The 12,763-nt window shown below is 36.1% G+C and overlaps 2 protein-coding genes across 3 annotated transcripts; one reads left to right on the top strand and one right to left on the bottom strand.

Annotated features, from left to right (window-relative positions):
* Positions 1 to 332: 332 nt before the first annotated feature.
* Positions 333 to 1,100, bottom strand: LOC121780638. Of its 2 annotated transcripts, XM_042178256.1 has the most exons (3): positions 987 to 1,100; positions 551 to 903; positions 333 to 482 (listed from the first exon to the last, which is right to left on the bottom strand). In XM_042178256.1, the coding sequence occupies exons 1-3, from the start codon at positions 1,027 to 1,029 to the stop codon at positions 444 to 446; spliced, it is 435 nt and encodes a 144-aa protein (XP_042034190.1). In that variant the 5' UTR covers positions 1,030 to 1,100; the 3' UTR covers positions 333 to 443. The 2 variants fall into 2 exon arrangements, with proteins under 2 accessions (XP_042034190.1, XP_042034189.1); XM_042178255.1 differs by having other exon boundaries at positions 481 to 903.
* Positions 1,101 to 5,899: 4,799 nt separating this feature from the next.
* On the top strand, positions 5,900 to 8,208 carry LOC121780636 (receptor kinase-like protein Xa21). Its single transcript, XM_042178252.1, has 2 exons — positions 5,900 to 7,672; positions 7,761 to 8,208. Exons 1-2 carry the CDS (start codon positions 5,929 to 5,931, stop codon positions 8,132 to 8,134), a joined length of 2,118 nt encoding a protein of 705 aa, XP_042034186.1. The 5' UTR covers positions 5,900 to 5,928; the 3' UTR covers positions 8,135 to 8,208.
* Positions 8,209 to 12,763: the final 4,555 nt, after the last annotated feature.

Raw genomic sequence — 12,763 nt, 5'->3', positions numbered from 1 at the left:
TGTACCTCTGAGCAAGGGTGAGCCCATCAACCCCACCAAGCTTCTTAAACACAGCATGTCGGGCCAAACCGATGTTAAACTCATACCCTATTTTGGTGGATATGGCTTCTAGCCTTGCGTTTGTTTCAGCATGAAGGTTGGCTAGGAAAACCATTAGTGAACCATCGCTATCACTAGCTTTCCATTTAGAAGAACCAGCCTTAGTACCAGATATGGGTTTGTCGATGTTAGTAGAGCTATTAGGCGCAACAAGGGGGTCTTCGTCACCATCATTTCATCAGGAGGTGGGGTCTGTTCAAATCCTGCTTGGGATCATTCTCACCCCATTCACTGTGTCGGCCGGCAGCCATGCGAACCCGGTTAGCGGCGTCGGGTAATGTCCCTGCACCACCGCCGGTCGCGCGGTCTTTGCCGAAAATAAGCTTCCACGTCTCCCATAACGGCTAAGACTTGTTCCGCATGAACTTCGCTTTGGGATCGCGCTGCAAATTCATCGTTTAGTACAATGCTCAGGCGGACAACAAAATAACAAACAATACCAGTTACGTACCTGAACAACTTGCTCCCATTGGTCGTCGTCTATGTCAATTTTGTAGTCTCCATTGACGCTAAAACCAACACCGGACCTCTCTAGTATGTTGCGAAGGGAGCTGTAGCTGTTCTTCCATGACGTGATCTTCGACACGATATTTGGAGTCCTCTTAATATCAGTGGTCGGAAACTCTTGTCTGATACTATCCTCACACCTCTGGAGATACCTAGAACGGAAACCGTTGTCAGATTTCCACCCAAGGGCTACAAGTTCGACCAAAGTCACCCCAAGGATCTCTTCTTTGCGGTGGTTCCACAATCTACGCGTCTGATCCCCCTTTTTGAATTTCCGGCTAGGTCTGTCACGTTGGCCTTCAACATGAAGGAGAATAAACAACCAATTATAGTGGAATACAAAACAAACACGAATGGAGTAACAACATTGATTTACCAACCTCCACCACGTTGGCCGTCCCTAACACCATCGCTCGACGCCATTCTGACATGAAAAAAAGGCAACAAATAAGTACTACGACTGAAGCAAACAATATACGAGGTCAATTGGTGCGAGCTCCGTTTAGTTTACCTTGTAATGTGGATGTATGTGGTGCAGTAAACACCATTTTATACTGCTTTGTAGTCATGAGAAATTGGAGGGAAATAAAATTGAGATTTTGAGTATGGCAGTTTTATCACCCAAGGATACCACTAAGAATTTGGATACAAAACAGAGGACAAATCCGGCAACTCACACGGATGCACAAAGTCAACATCCGCCGTCACTTCATTGTCAGAAGTTGAATTATGCATTTCACACTGCAGTTAGCAATTATGTGGCACCAAACAAGCTCGAATAATGTTGAGAAGACTCTTAAAATTATTTTGGTATAATTATATTGGCATTTACTGCTATTAACCGTTTGTTTGTTTATAAAAGCACTTTTAATAAAAGGCATATATCATTGTAAAGTATTGGTCAATTTTAAAACGTTTGAAAAATAGAATGTTGAATTATGAAGTTTAATTTTATCAATTATCCCCCGTGTGTTCCTGTTCTTTTCACTTTGTTTATTATTTTAATCAAACACTATCGTTCATCATTAATGACATTATTTTGTAGGCTGAGAAAAGTTGAATGTTTGTGATTTAATTACTGATATTTTGTTGCCAAATTTTGACGAATTAATCAAAATTTAATTAAAATTCATGATTCAAATTACTATTACTCCAAAAAAGTATTAGTATGAATAAATAATTTGAAACATACTACCCCACTTTAGTTGTTGTTTTTAAACGGGGGAGATTTTGGGTTCAACCTTATTATAAACGACATAAGGAAAAGAAGAAAGAAAGCGTCCATGCTTATAATAAATATTGCATAAATTTTACGTCGGAGATTAGTCTTCACATTAATTATGTATAAAAATTTGTATATGGACAATAGACCCTTGACTCAAAACATGCACATCACCAAGTCTTTTAAGTGTAATTTCCTTGAAGTGTAATTTTGTATATGGACAATAGACCCTTTAAGTGCCATTTTTTTACACATAAATGTACGTTGTCCCTTAAAGTATTCATATTTGAAAGTACTACAGTGAAATTACACTAATTTTTACAAGTCTAGTCAACTTTGGAATTAGTAGTGGACATAGGGGTTATAATGGTGAAGATAATGGGATAGTGGCAGACTGGACGTACTGTTAATATTGGTTATATTAAGAGTAGAATCTAGAGTCATAATAAAGTGGAATAAGTCAAGTAAATTCTCCATCGTCTTAACACTCAAATAATATACATTTATTTTACTACGGTGCATATGAGCCTAAAAAGTTGCAACAACCAACTTAATGGCTTGTCCATTTGATTTACCATAGGAAAGTATTTTGAAGGGGCCAGAAAGAATATGTTTGGTATAATAGAATGGAACGAGGGTGAAATGAAATGACAAGTGTTTTGAATTTCCTTTACATTTTTCATTCAATTTTTTCTCATTCGTTCCATCATAACAAGCAAATAAATATAATAGAAATAGGAATCACATTTGGTTCTATCATTTCATTCCATCATATCAAGCATATGCCCTAAACCAAAGATAGAATGACCTAGTCCAAAGTGGACCATACTAGTAGAAAATTAAGCTAATTTTCATCATTTCCTTCAAGTATGAACCCAACCTTTGGCTTTGGAAAATTGAGCAGATGATCTTCTATTAAACCAAAACTTGCAAAAAGATTCTACTACCAAAATACCATGGCAACACCTTTCATCTCAACTCCCTTTCAGTATACCAAACCTAACAACCCGACGCCAACCTAGCTCTGATACCAGCGGCGGATGTAGGTGGGGTCGCGTGGGGTCGGCCGACCCCACCGCTGGCCTGGGCGACCTGCCGTAAAATACCCTCCAGCAGCCTCCGATCCCACGGCATCCAAACCTCTTCCCCGTCGCCTACTCTCCGCCGCTGGCTCTTCCGATTTTTGCCGCTTATTTCTAAGCTGTAAAAACTTCCGCCCCAGCATATTAGTATTTGATTTTTTTAATTTAATTTGGTGGGGGTGGGTTTAGAAATGAGCCTTTTTAATTGACTTAAACTGGAGTACTTTTTATTTTGCAGTCCATGGATATATATACACTATTTTTAGTAAATGTATGTCAGCATTTGTTCCATTATTTCAATTCCAAACTAAGGTAATGCAATTACGCAAAATCAAATTTTAAGTCTAACAGGCGCCACTGATTGTATGTCATAAGAAATAAAAGAATTGTGATATGTATAACAATTATTATATTATTATTATTATTATTATTATTATTATTATTATTATTATTATTTTCTCTCACTTTATAGTAAGGATCAAATTTTATATTTCATAATTTTGTAATTTCTATTTGTCCTAATTTAAATAGATATGATAATTGAATTTAATTTTTTTATTATAATTTAAGTGATCTATTTAAAAAATTTCAATGTATTGATTATGTTATTTCACTTTTAGATTAATGAAAAAAAAAATCCAAAAAACCTCGAGTCTCTACTAGTTCTTTTAATGTTGAATAAGAACCACAATAATTGAAAAAATCATGTGGTAGTTGATAACAATCCAATGACATTGGTATTGATAAATGAGAAATTAAGGTTGATCATGAATTACGAAAGTCAATTAATAGTTTTGATGTAAACATTTGAGATCGTATTTGTAGAAAATATGTATTACAAAATAATTTTGAGTGGTTTTCAAAATATGTATACTCATAGAAGCTAACTATCTTGCACATATAAGATATAGATATTTATATTTTATGTATTTTTGTTGAAAAATTAATTATTTAAATATTACTCCATATTTATTGACTTAGTTCAAATCGACCCCACGATTATGAATTTCTGGATCCGCCATTGTCTGATACCACTTGTCAAGATTGTCGGCGTCGGCAATAATAATTTGATATTGTCCGCTTTGAGTCAAGCCAGCACGGATTTGTTTTTGGGTCACTTCCCAAAAGTCCTCAAATTAATTGGTGTTGGACAGGAATTATATACACCTTCCAACTTCTCTCAAATTTCCGATGTGGAATAGGTTTGTACTCAACAAATATAAATTTAGGTTTACCTTATATAATCCTCCCTAGTTACTATATAATGGTACTCAATGTACAGTTATCAAATCAATGAAAATACAAACCCTTTTACCGATCCATTTAACATGTCCCATTGCTATATTCTTTAAAATTTGATGTTACTCTATTATCCACGGAGAGCCATTTTTCTACACACTTTGTCCCTTAAAGTATTCATATTTGAAAGTACTACAGTGAAATTACACTAATTTTTACAAGTCTAGTCAACTTTGGAATTAGTAGTGGACATAGGGGTTATAATGGTGAAGATAATGGGATAGTGGGCAGACTGGACGTACTGTTAATATTGGTTATATTAAGACTAGAATCTAGAGTCATAATAAAGTGGAATAAGTCAAGTAAATTATCTATCGTCTTACCACTCAAATAATATACATTTATTTAACTACGGTGCATATGAGCCTAAAAAGTTGCAACAACCAACTTAATGGCTTGTCCATTTGATTTACCATAGGAAAGTATTTTGAAGGGGCAAGAAAGAATATGTTTGGTATGATAGAATGGAATGAGGTGTGAAATGGAATGACAAGTATTTTGAATTTCCTTTAAATTTTTCATTCAATTTTTTCTCATTCGTTCCGTCATAACAGCAAATAAATATAATAGAAATAGGAATCACATTCTGGTTCTATAATTTCATTCCATCATATCAAACATATGCCCTAAACCAAAGATACGAATGACCTAGTCCAAAGTGGACCATACTAGTAGAAAATTAAGCTAATTTTCATCATTTCCTTCAAGTATGAACCCAACCTTTGGCTTTGGAAAATTGAGCAGATGATCTTCTATTAAACCAAAACTTGCAAAAAGATTCTACTACCAAAATACAATGGCAACACCTTTCATCCCAACTCCCTTTCTTATTCTCTTCATCCTACTCACACCACCATTCCTCTTCACATTCCAACAACCATACAGATCTTGAAGCTCTTCTAGCATTCAAGAAATCCATACATGACGATCCGTTGCATGCTTTGAGTTCATGGAACGAAACAACGCATTTCTGCAGATGGAATGGTGTCTCCTGCAGCAAAACTCACCCAAGTAGAGTCGTCTCTCTTTCTCTGCAATCTCAAGCCCTTGTTGGATCGCTCTCGCCTCACATAGGTAACCTCTCTTTTTCTCCGAACTATCAACCTGCAAAACAACACCCTCAGCGGCCCAATCCCTCAGGAGATTGGCCGCCTCAGAAGGCTTGGCAAGATCGAGTTTAGCAAACAATTCTTTTGGAGTGGGATTCCAACAAAACCTATTCACAATTGCAAAAAATCTATATTACCTGAATTTGATTGACAATGAGCTCACTCGGAGGCATAGTCCCGAGATAGCTTCTCTTGTCAACTCCAAGCTTAGGCTTGGCAAAAAACATGCATTTCCAGGACTATCCCGCCATTCATAGGAACTTCACAGATCTAATCCAACTTTCGTTACGATCCTGTGGCTTAGTAGGAGAGATTCCCCAGTCGCTCGTTCAGCTTAGAAGATTGCGGCTGATAAATGTGGGTGAGAATGATCTAACTGGTTCTATTCCATTAGGGGCCCTCTACAATCTTTCAAGTGTTGAGATTTTTGGTTTTAATTTCAATCGACTCCATGGAAACATACCTGTCAACATAGGCTCTACACTTCCCAAGTTGAGGCAAAACTTTGATTTGAATTCAAATAATTTCAGCGGAGCGCTCCCTGCTTCACTATCTAACTCTTCCCTAATTGAACTGCATAGCAGTAGCTAATAACAGTTTCACCGGAAATATGATAGATTTAACTAGGTTTTCAGCTCTTCAAATTCTTTTGGCTCAATTTAACCATTTCAATGGAGATGTACGTAATATTTTATCATCGCTGACAAATTGCACCAACCTTCAAACTTTGACGTTGGGTAATAACCATTTCACTGGTTCGTTGCCAGATTCCATTGGCAATCTTTCTAATCACTTGTCGTTCTTATCCCTTCATACAAATCAGTTGAGTGGAAGCATTCCATCTAGTATAGGAAACCTTGTTGGTCTCACTAGTTTGGGAGCTTTTAGCAATAATCTACGAGGTCCAATTCCTTCATCCATTGGAAAACTTCATAAGTTGCAAGAAATATATTTCGCTGAAAATAGACTGACAAATGAGATACCATTTTCATTAGGCAACTTGACTTTGTTGAACAATCTCTACTTGGAAAAAAACAATCTTTCTGGGAGTATACCTCATAGTCTTGGCAACTGTACCAACTTGTTAGCGTTAGAACTTTCAGAAAACAATCTCAGTGGCTCAATACCTTCCGAAATCATTAAACTTTCCTCCATCTCTGTTGAACTTGGCCTATCTGACAACGTTTTGACTGGTACTATTCCATCAGAAGTCGGGGCTTTGAGAAATCTTGGGTACATGGACTTGTCCCACAATAGATTATCCGGAACCATACCGCCTTCTTTGGAGAGTTGTGTGACGCTCAGTATGCTTTACCTAGATGGAAATTCTCTTCAGGGTGAGATACCTGACAGTCTCTATGCTCTGAGAGGTTTAGAATATTTGGATATTTCGCAGAATAATCTCTCAGGGATGATTCCAAGATTTCTTGTCCAGCTTCGGCTGCTGTATCTCAACCTTTCTTTCAATGAGTTGCAAGGTGAAGTCCCAACTCTCGGAGTTTTCCAAAATGAGAGTGCAATCTCACTTGAAGGAAACCAAGGCTTGTGTGGTGGAATTGCAAGCCTAAACCTACCTTCTTGTCCATCATCACCAAAATCCAACAAGAAAAGTTTTGGGAAAATCTTGATCCCAACTATTGTCGGAGCCATATGCCTAGCGCTTGCAGTGTGCTTATGTGTGATCATTATCTACAAGAGACGCGCACATCTAATTGTTGGAACCCCGACATTCCAAGGGCCAGACTTTTTGAGGCTATCTTATGCTGATCTCTTGAGTGCCACAGAAGGATTCTCAGAGACAAACCTACTTGGTATAGGGAGATTTGGATCCGTATACAAAGGAACTATCAATGGTGATGATGAGCAGCAGACAGATTTAGCAGTGAAGGTGCTAGATCTTAGAGTAAGAGGAGCTTGTAAGAGTTTGGCATCAGAATGCAATGCATTGAGAGGCATACGACACAGAAACTTGCTCAAGATTGTGAGTGTATGTGACAGCACTGATTTTCAAGGGAATGATTTCAAGGCATTGGTGTACGAATTAGTTTCCAACGGAAGCCTCGAGAACTGGCTACATTCTGAGGGTGAAGGCAGGAGAAATCTTAGTGCTATTCAGAGACTCAATATTGCAATTGATATTGCATCTGCAGTCGAGTACTTGCATTGTGGTACTAACTCCATAGTTATTCATGGAGATTTAAAGCCGAGTAACATTCTCTTGGATCAAGACATGGTCGCCAAAGTTGGTGATTTTGGTTTAGCCAAAATTGTTTCAAGCATTTCACAGAGCTTGCCATCTACAGAAGGAAGCAGTTCATCAGCAATAAAGGGTACAATAGGCTACATTGCTCCAGGTTTACTTCAAGCTTTAAACTTGTAAATTTTCATGTTTCTTATGTGGATATAGCTAAGTCCGTTGTCTATGTATATATTTTTATGCAGAGTATGGCATGAGCCTCGTTGCATCAATGCAAGGGGATGTATACAGTTACGGAGTTCTAGTGCTAGAGATGTTCACAAACAGAAGACCAACAAGTGATGCATTTGAAGGGTGCCTAGATCTCCAAGACTTCGTTAGCACGGCTTTAACGGACCATGTAATGGAAGTAGTGGATCCATTTCTTCATCAAGAACTTAATGTAGATGAAAAGTATTGGGAGTGCATTGTTTCAATTTTGAGGATTGGAGTGAGATGCTCCAAGCAACTTCCAAGAGATCGCATGTCGATGACAGAGGTTGTTAATGACTTGAAAAAGATAAAAAAAGTGTTTCCAGTTTGTAAAAATGGAAGAAATGTTGCTTCGTTACAACATTGAAATAGTTGTTCATTTCTATCCGTTGGCAACATTTTCAGTTGTAATTGTTAGGCAATGCTCCTGTTTGTTGTAAAGGCAGCAGTTTCTGTTTACTCTTTTTTTTAATTGTGATGTTATGTGTTATGTCTCATTTCTATATTCGTCAAGATTTGCGGTTTCTTTATTTTAGAGTACAAATCTATCCCACATTGGAAATCTGAGGAAAGTTCGAAGGTGTATATAATTTCTGTCCACCCCCAATTTCTGACCCAAAGTGGACAATATCAAACCAATACTGCTGACTTTTGTTTGCATGCTAGAACGCAAATAATTCATGCTTAAAGAAAGTAAATCCTAGAAGATGTGATCTTATCAAAATACTAGGACTCGAATAAAGAATATTTCGATTGCTCATATCTTATCAAAATACTAGGACACGAATAAAGAAGATAGATTTTCTCACGAAGGAGGAGCGTGAAATCTCACGGAGGAGAAATCATGAGAAAAAAATCGTCCTCTACTCTATTTAGGAGTGGACGAAATTTCCCATCTCAAAATTAATTAATTTATGTCTCATTTATTCTCCTATTTATAATAGTTACATATTGGGCCAAGTCAGGGATCTATGGAAGGTTTTGGAAATGGTCTCCCTCATTTGCTTGTTACTAATTAAATTGAACCCCTAATTAATACAAGCTTATATTGGAATATTACGAGCAGCCACTATAGAAGTAATATTGCACTCCCCATCCAAATCCGAAATTATAAGTAATCCGGGCTTCCTTTCGTTTAAATGATTATTTCCTGTGCTTAAGATATAAATGTCCATTAATTAATTAATTTATGCTATGGACTTAATTAATTAACATTTTATTAATTCCAAGAGTGGACTTAGCAAGAAACACTTATTTATTATTCGTGGAATAATTAAATTCCAACTGGCCAGTTTTCGAATAATAAAAACTTGTTCGAGCTCCTCTTGGGGACGTTATCAAACCAGACTTACCAGACGCGCGATTCAACATAATAGCAATCCTAGTACCGCTAGATATTAATTACTACTACCCAATATATCAGGATTATTGGGTTGCGAAAAACCTGCACCAATTGATAAGTCAAAGTAGTGCATAATCAATAACGTAAGCTCAATGCTAACGTATGTTGATTAAGAAATAATTGTTTATGAAGACCTAGTCTTCCAGTAGATAGCATGAAGACATGTCTTGCTGTTAGATCCGTTCAGTGTTATACCACACCAATGTCATCTTATTTCAGTAAGACTTAGAAATATCGGACTGACATTGCAACCTTTCACGATAGGTAGTCTAAGCCTATCTGGGTTGTGAAATTCTTCTTTTTCTTTTGCAAAGCATGCATAGAACCGACCGTGTTACCTTAAAGTGGACGATGCCCACAACCGGTCTACTAAGCAAACGACTTAGACTTTGTTTACTTCTTATGCATTCAAATGTTCATAAAATATCTTATAAATGCACAAGCAAACACAATGTAATAATATTAGTGATTTTATTCGTGCGAAACTGCTCGAATAATACTGAATCGGGTTAAAAGTGGATTGTAAATTTTTTCGTATACAACAAGCAATATTCTATTCGTGCTCATTCGTGCTCGAAACATGCTTTTCAGTATACCAAACCTAACAACCCGACGCCAACCTAGCTCTGATACCACTTGTCAAGATTGTCGGCGTCGGCAATAATAATTTGATATTGTCCGCTTTGAGTCAAGCCAGCGCGGATTTGTTTTTGGGTCACTTCCCAAAAGGCCCTCAAATTAATTGGTGTTGGACACGAATTATATACACCTTCCAACTTCTCTCAAATTTCCGATGTGGAATAGGTTTGTACTCAACAAATATAAATTTAGGTTTACCTTATATAATCCTCCCTAGTTACTATATAATGGTACTCAATGTACAGTTATCAAATCAATGAAAATACAAACCCTTTTACCGATCCATTTAACATGTCCCATTGCTATATTCTTTAAAATTTGATGTTACTCTATTATCCACGGAGAGCCATTTTTCTACACATAAATGTACTTTGTCCCTTAAAGTATTCATTTGAAAGTACTACAGTGAAATTACACTAATTTTTACAAGTCTAGTCAACTTTGGAATTAGTAGTGGACATAGGGGTTATAATGGTGAAGATAATGGGATAGTGGCAGACTGGACGTACTGTTAATATTGGTTATATTAAGACTAGAATCTAGAGTCATAATAAAGTGGAATAAGTCAAGTAAATATCTATCGTCTTACCACTCAAATAATATAATGTGTCGAAGATGAAGGTGTACAACTGACTAGTTGCGCGCATCGATGTTTCATAATGAGCAGGTCCAAGCCACTGGCGTGCGCCGCCCATCGTACCGAAGTGGGGTAACGGTCAGATGAACGCGCCACTGGCCATCACACAAGTGCCCGACACGCCAAGTGGATAGGTCATATTCGAACTCCAAAGATTATTGAAGAGTTTGGCGCTGAGGACTGACGACGTTAGTTTTATTTTTTAATTATTAATTTGTTTTAATGTACCTTTTTTTCATTTAAATAAAATTATGCTTCCCGTATCTCTGTCGTAAGCTGAATTCCGTATTTTGTGTGATGTTTAATAATTTTTTTATGTGTAGCCCTATGATAGCCTAGCTGTTCCAGTTGCCTGGTCCTGATAATGTGCATGAGGTAGGTTTTAGTGCTGATGATGGGACTAGGAATGCCACGGAACCCCGCAGTTCGTGTGTCAGCGCGGCCGGAAATGAAAACACCCCTGGGGTGGGTAGATGCCAAGAGGTTTGTGGCTAATATGGCTGGCCTATGCATTCTTGGATGCTTAGCAAGGTGGCTTAAAAAATCTGTACGGATCCCTAGAATTACTTATACAGGCGACTGTGCCAACTACTAAAGCAAGAATAAAGAAGAAAATGATTCAGTCTTCGTCAGCGTCTTTGCTTTCTTTAGTTTATAGTCTTAGCCATGAAGTCTTCTACACTCTGTTTATATCTCACCTTTAGTTTTTAGTCTTCTCTCTCTCTCTCTTTCACAGTTCATATCGGATCGGTGGTTGCATCTCGAGCTAGAACCTTGCTGATCACGTAAGTTCTTCCTCTTTTTCTTGTTTCTGCAGATCTGATCTGATTATGACAAGTCTTCAACTGTTGCCAATTATCAACTGCTTACAATCTATTCATAAATGTATAGAAACATAATTACTATTATAAACATGTAATGGTAGTGGTAAGCTTTTTATGAGAAGTACTAGCTTATAGCCTTATACGTATATATTCCTCCATCAGCCGTTTAAGAATCATAATGATTTAAGAAAAATTGCTTGATTATGTGAAGAAAAGTAAATAGAGATAATAAGTAAAATATGAGATCCATTTTTAATAGTATTACTTTTATAATGGATTACGAGGGTAAAAAGTTTGTGAAATGTGGAGTCTGTATATCAAAAATGGGAAAAAAAATAAACGATTTGTTAAATTGTGGACAACTTAAATGGCAAAATGACTCTTTAAATGGTGAATGGAGAAAATAATTTTGTCTTTATTTTAAAAACTCTCAAGTTTAAGCAAACACCCAATTAAAGATTGACTCTTTTAAATGGTCAATGGAGAAAGTAATTTTGTCTTGTTTTAAAAACTCTCAAATTTAACCAAACACCAATTAATTTCTTATTCAATAATTAATAGGAGCAGTGGATGTTTGTGCTTTATCATGGAGCGAGTTATGTGAAAGATAAAATTAAGAACTGAATTGTAAAATATGAGTGTATATAAAATTTTTATACTTTCTCTTTCTCCGTTTCATAAAAATACTTGCACTTTTCATTTCTGATCGTCTCATAAAAATACATAAAAAGTTGTCACAAAATGTTTTTATGGGACATACAGAGTAATAAAATGTACTAAATGAATCAATGTCGGATATCAAGATTCGAATATAAGGGATGAGATTTGGTCTTGATTTTGGATTACGATACTATAAGCAATATAAGAGGACCCTACGGTAATATTTGAGCAGTATTATTATAATACCATGACCAAAAGTTTAAAATATGAAAATTTAGGAATATAGGACTACATGAATAGATTGCATTTCGAGAAATTAGAAAAGAAAACGACAGAGTATGATTGCTTCTAAATCCAACTTTATATTGATGGAGTATGAATGATCTAAAAACTAGACCAAGATTGACTTATTAATCAAAACTAATTTTAGCTAAATGATCATTTTAGAAAAAATTTTGTCAATAATTGAGCATATAGTACATCAGTTTTGTTTAGAATGTAAGTATTATTTGGGTTTAATGGATCTTTAGCTGGGATCTTTTCGTCTTTGGTTAAAAGTTTATTTACTCTGGAGGTACTTTTGAAACAAAACCATCTAACGAGAAACAATTGAAGTTAGTTGTGTGATAATTATAGAAAAGTGCGTTTGTTTGGGTAGTAAAAAATACACCTCAATCTATCAATTAAAGTTTTCTTCTTACCATTTTGCGGTCAATGAAAGTCTCATTTCATTTTTATTATAAATGATAAATAGTTATTTCTATAATCACATTTTATTAAAAAATTAAAACATTTCTTGTCCATAAAAATAATCACTTTTTTTTGGTCTCTCTA

The sequence above is a fragment of the Salvia splendens genome, chromosome 20 (assembly GCF_004379255.2).
Source record: "Salvia splendens isolate huo1 chromosome 20, SspV2, whole genome shotgun sequence".
Lineage (NCBI taxonomy): Eukaryota > Viridiplantae > Streptophyta > Magnoliopsida > Lamiales > Lamiaceae > Salvia > Salvia splendens.
This window is presented reverse-complemented; position numbering and strand designations above follow the sequence as displayed.

Bases quoted from the DNA above. Each gene is read 5' to 3' on its own strand.
- LOC121780638 (XM_042178255.1), bottom strand. From the start codon at position 1,029: ATGGCGTCGAGCGATGGTGTTAGGGACGGCCAACGTGGTGGAG. The intron at 904-986 runs GTTGGTAAATCA...TTCATGTTGAAG, and splicing joins GGACGGCCAACGTGGTGGAG to GCCAACGTGACAGACCTAGC.
- LOC121780636 (XM_042178252.1), top strand. From the start codon at position 5,929: ATGATAGATTTAACTAGGTTTTCAGCTCTTCAAATTCTTTTGGCTCAA. The intron at 7,673-7,760 runs GTTTACTTCAAG...ATTTTTATGCAG, and splicing joins AATAGGCTACATTGCTCCAG to AGTATGGCATGAGCCTCGTT.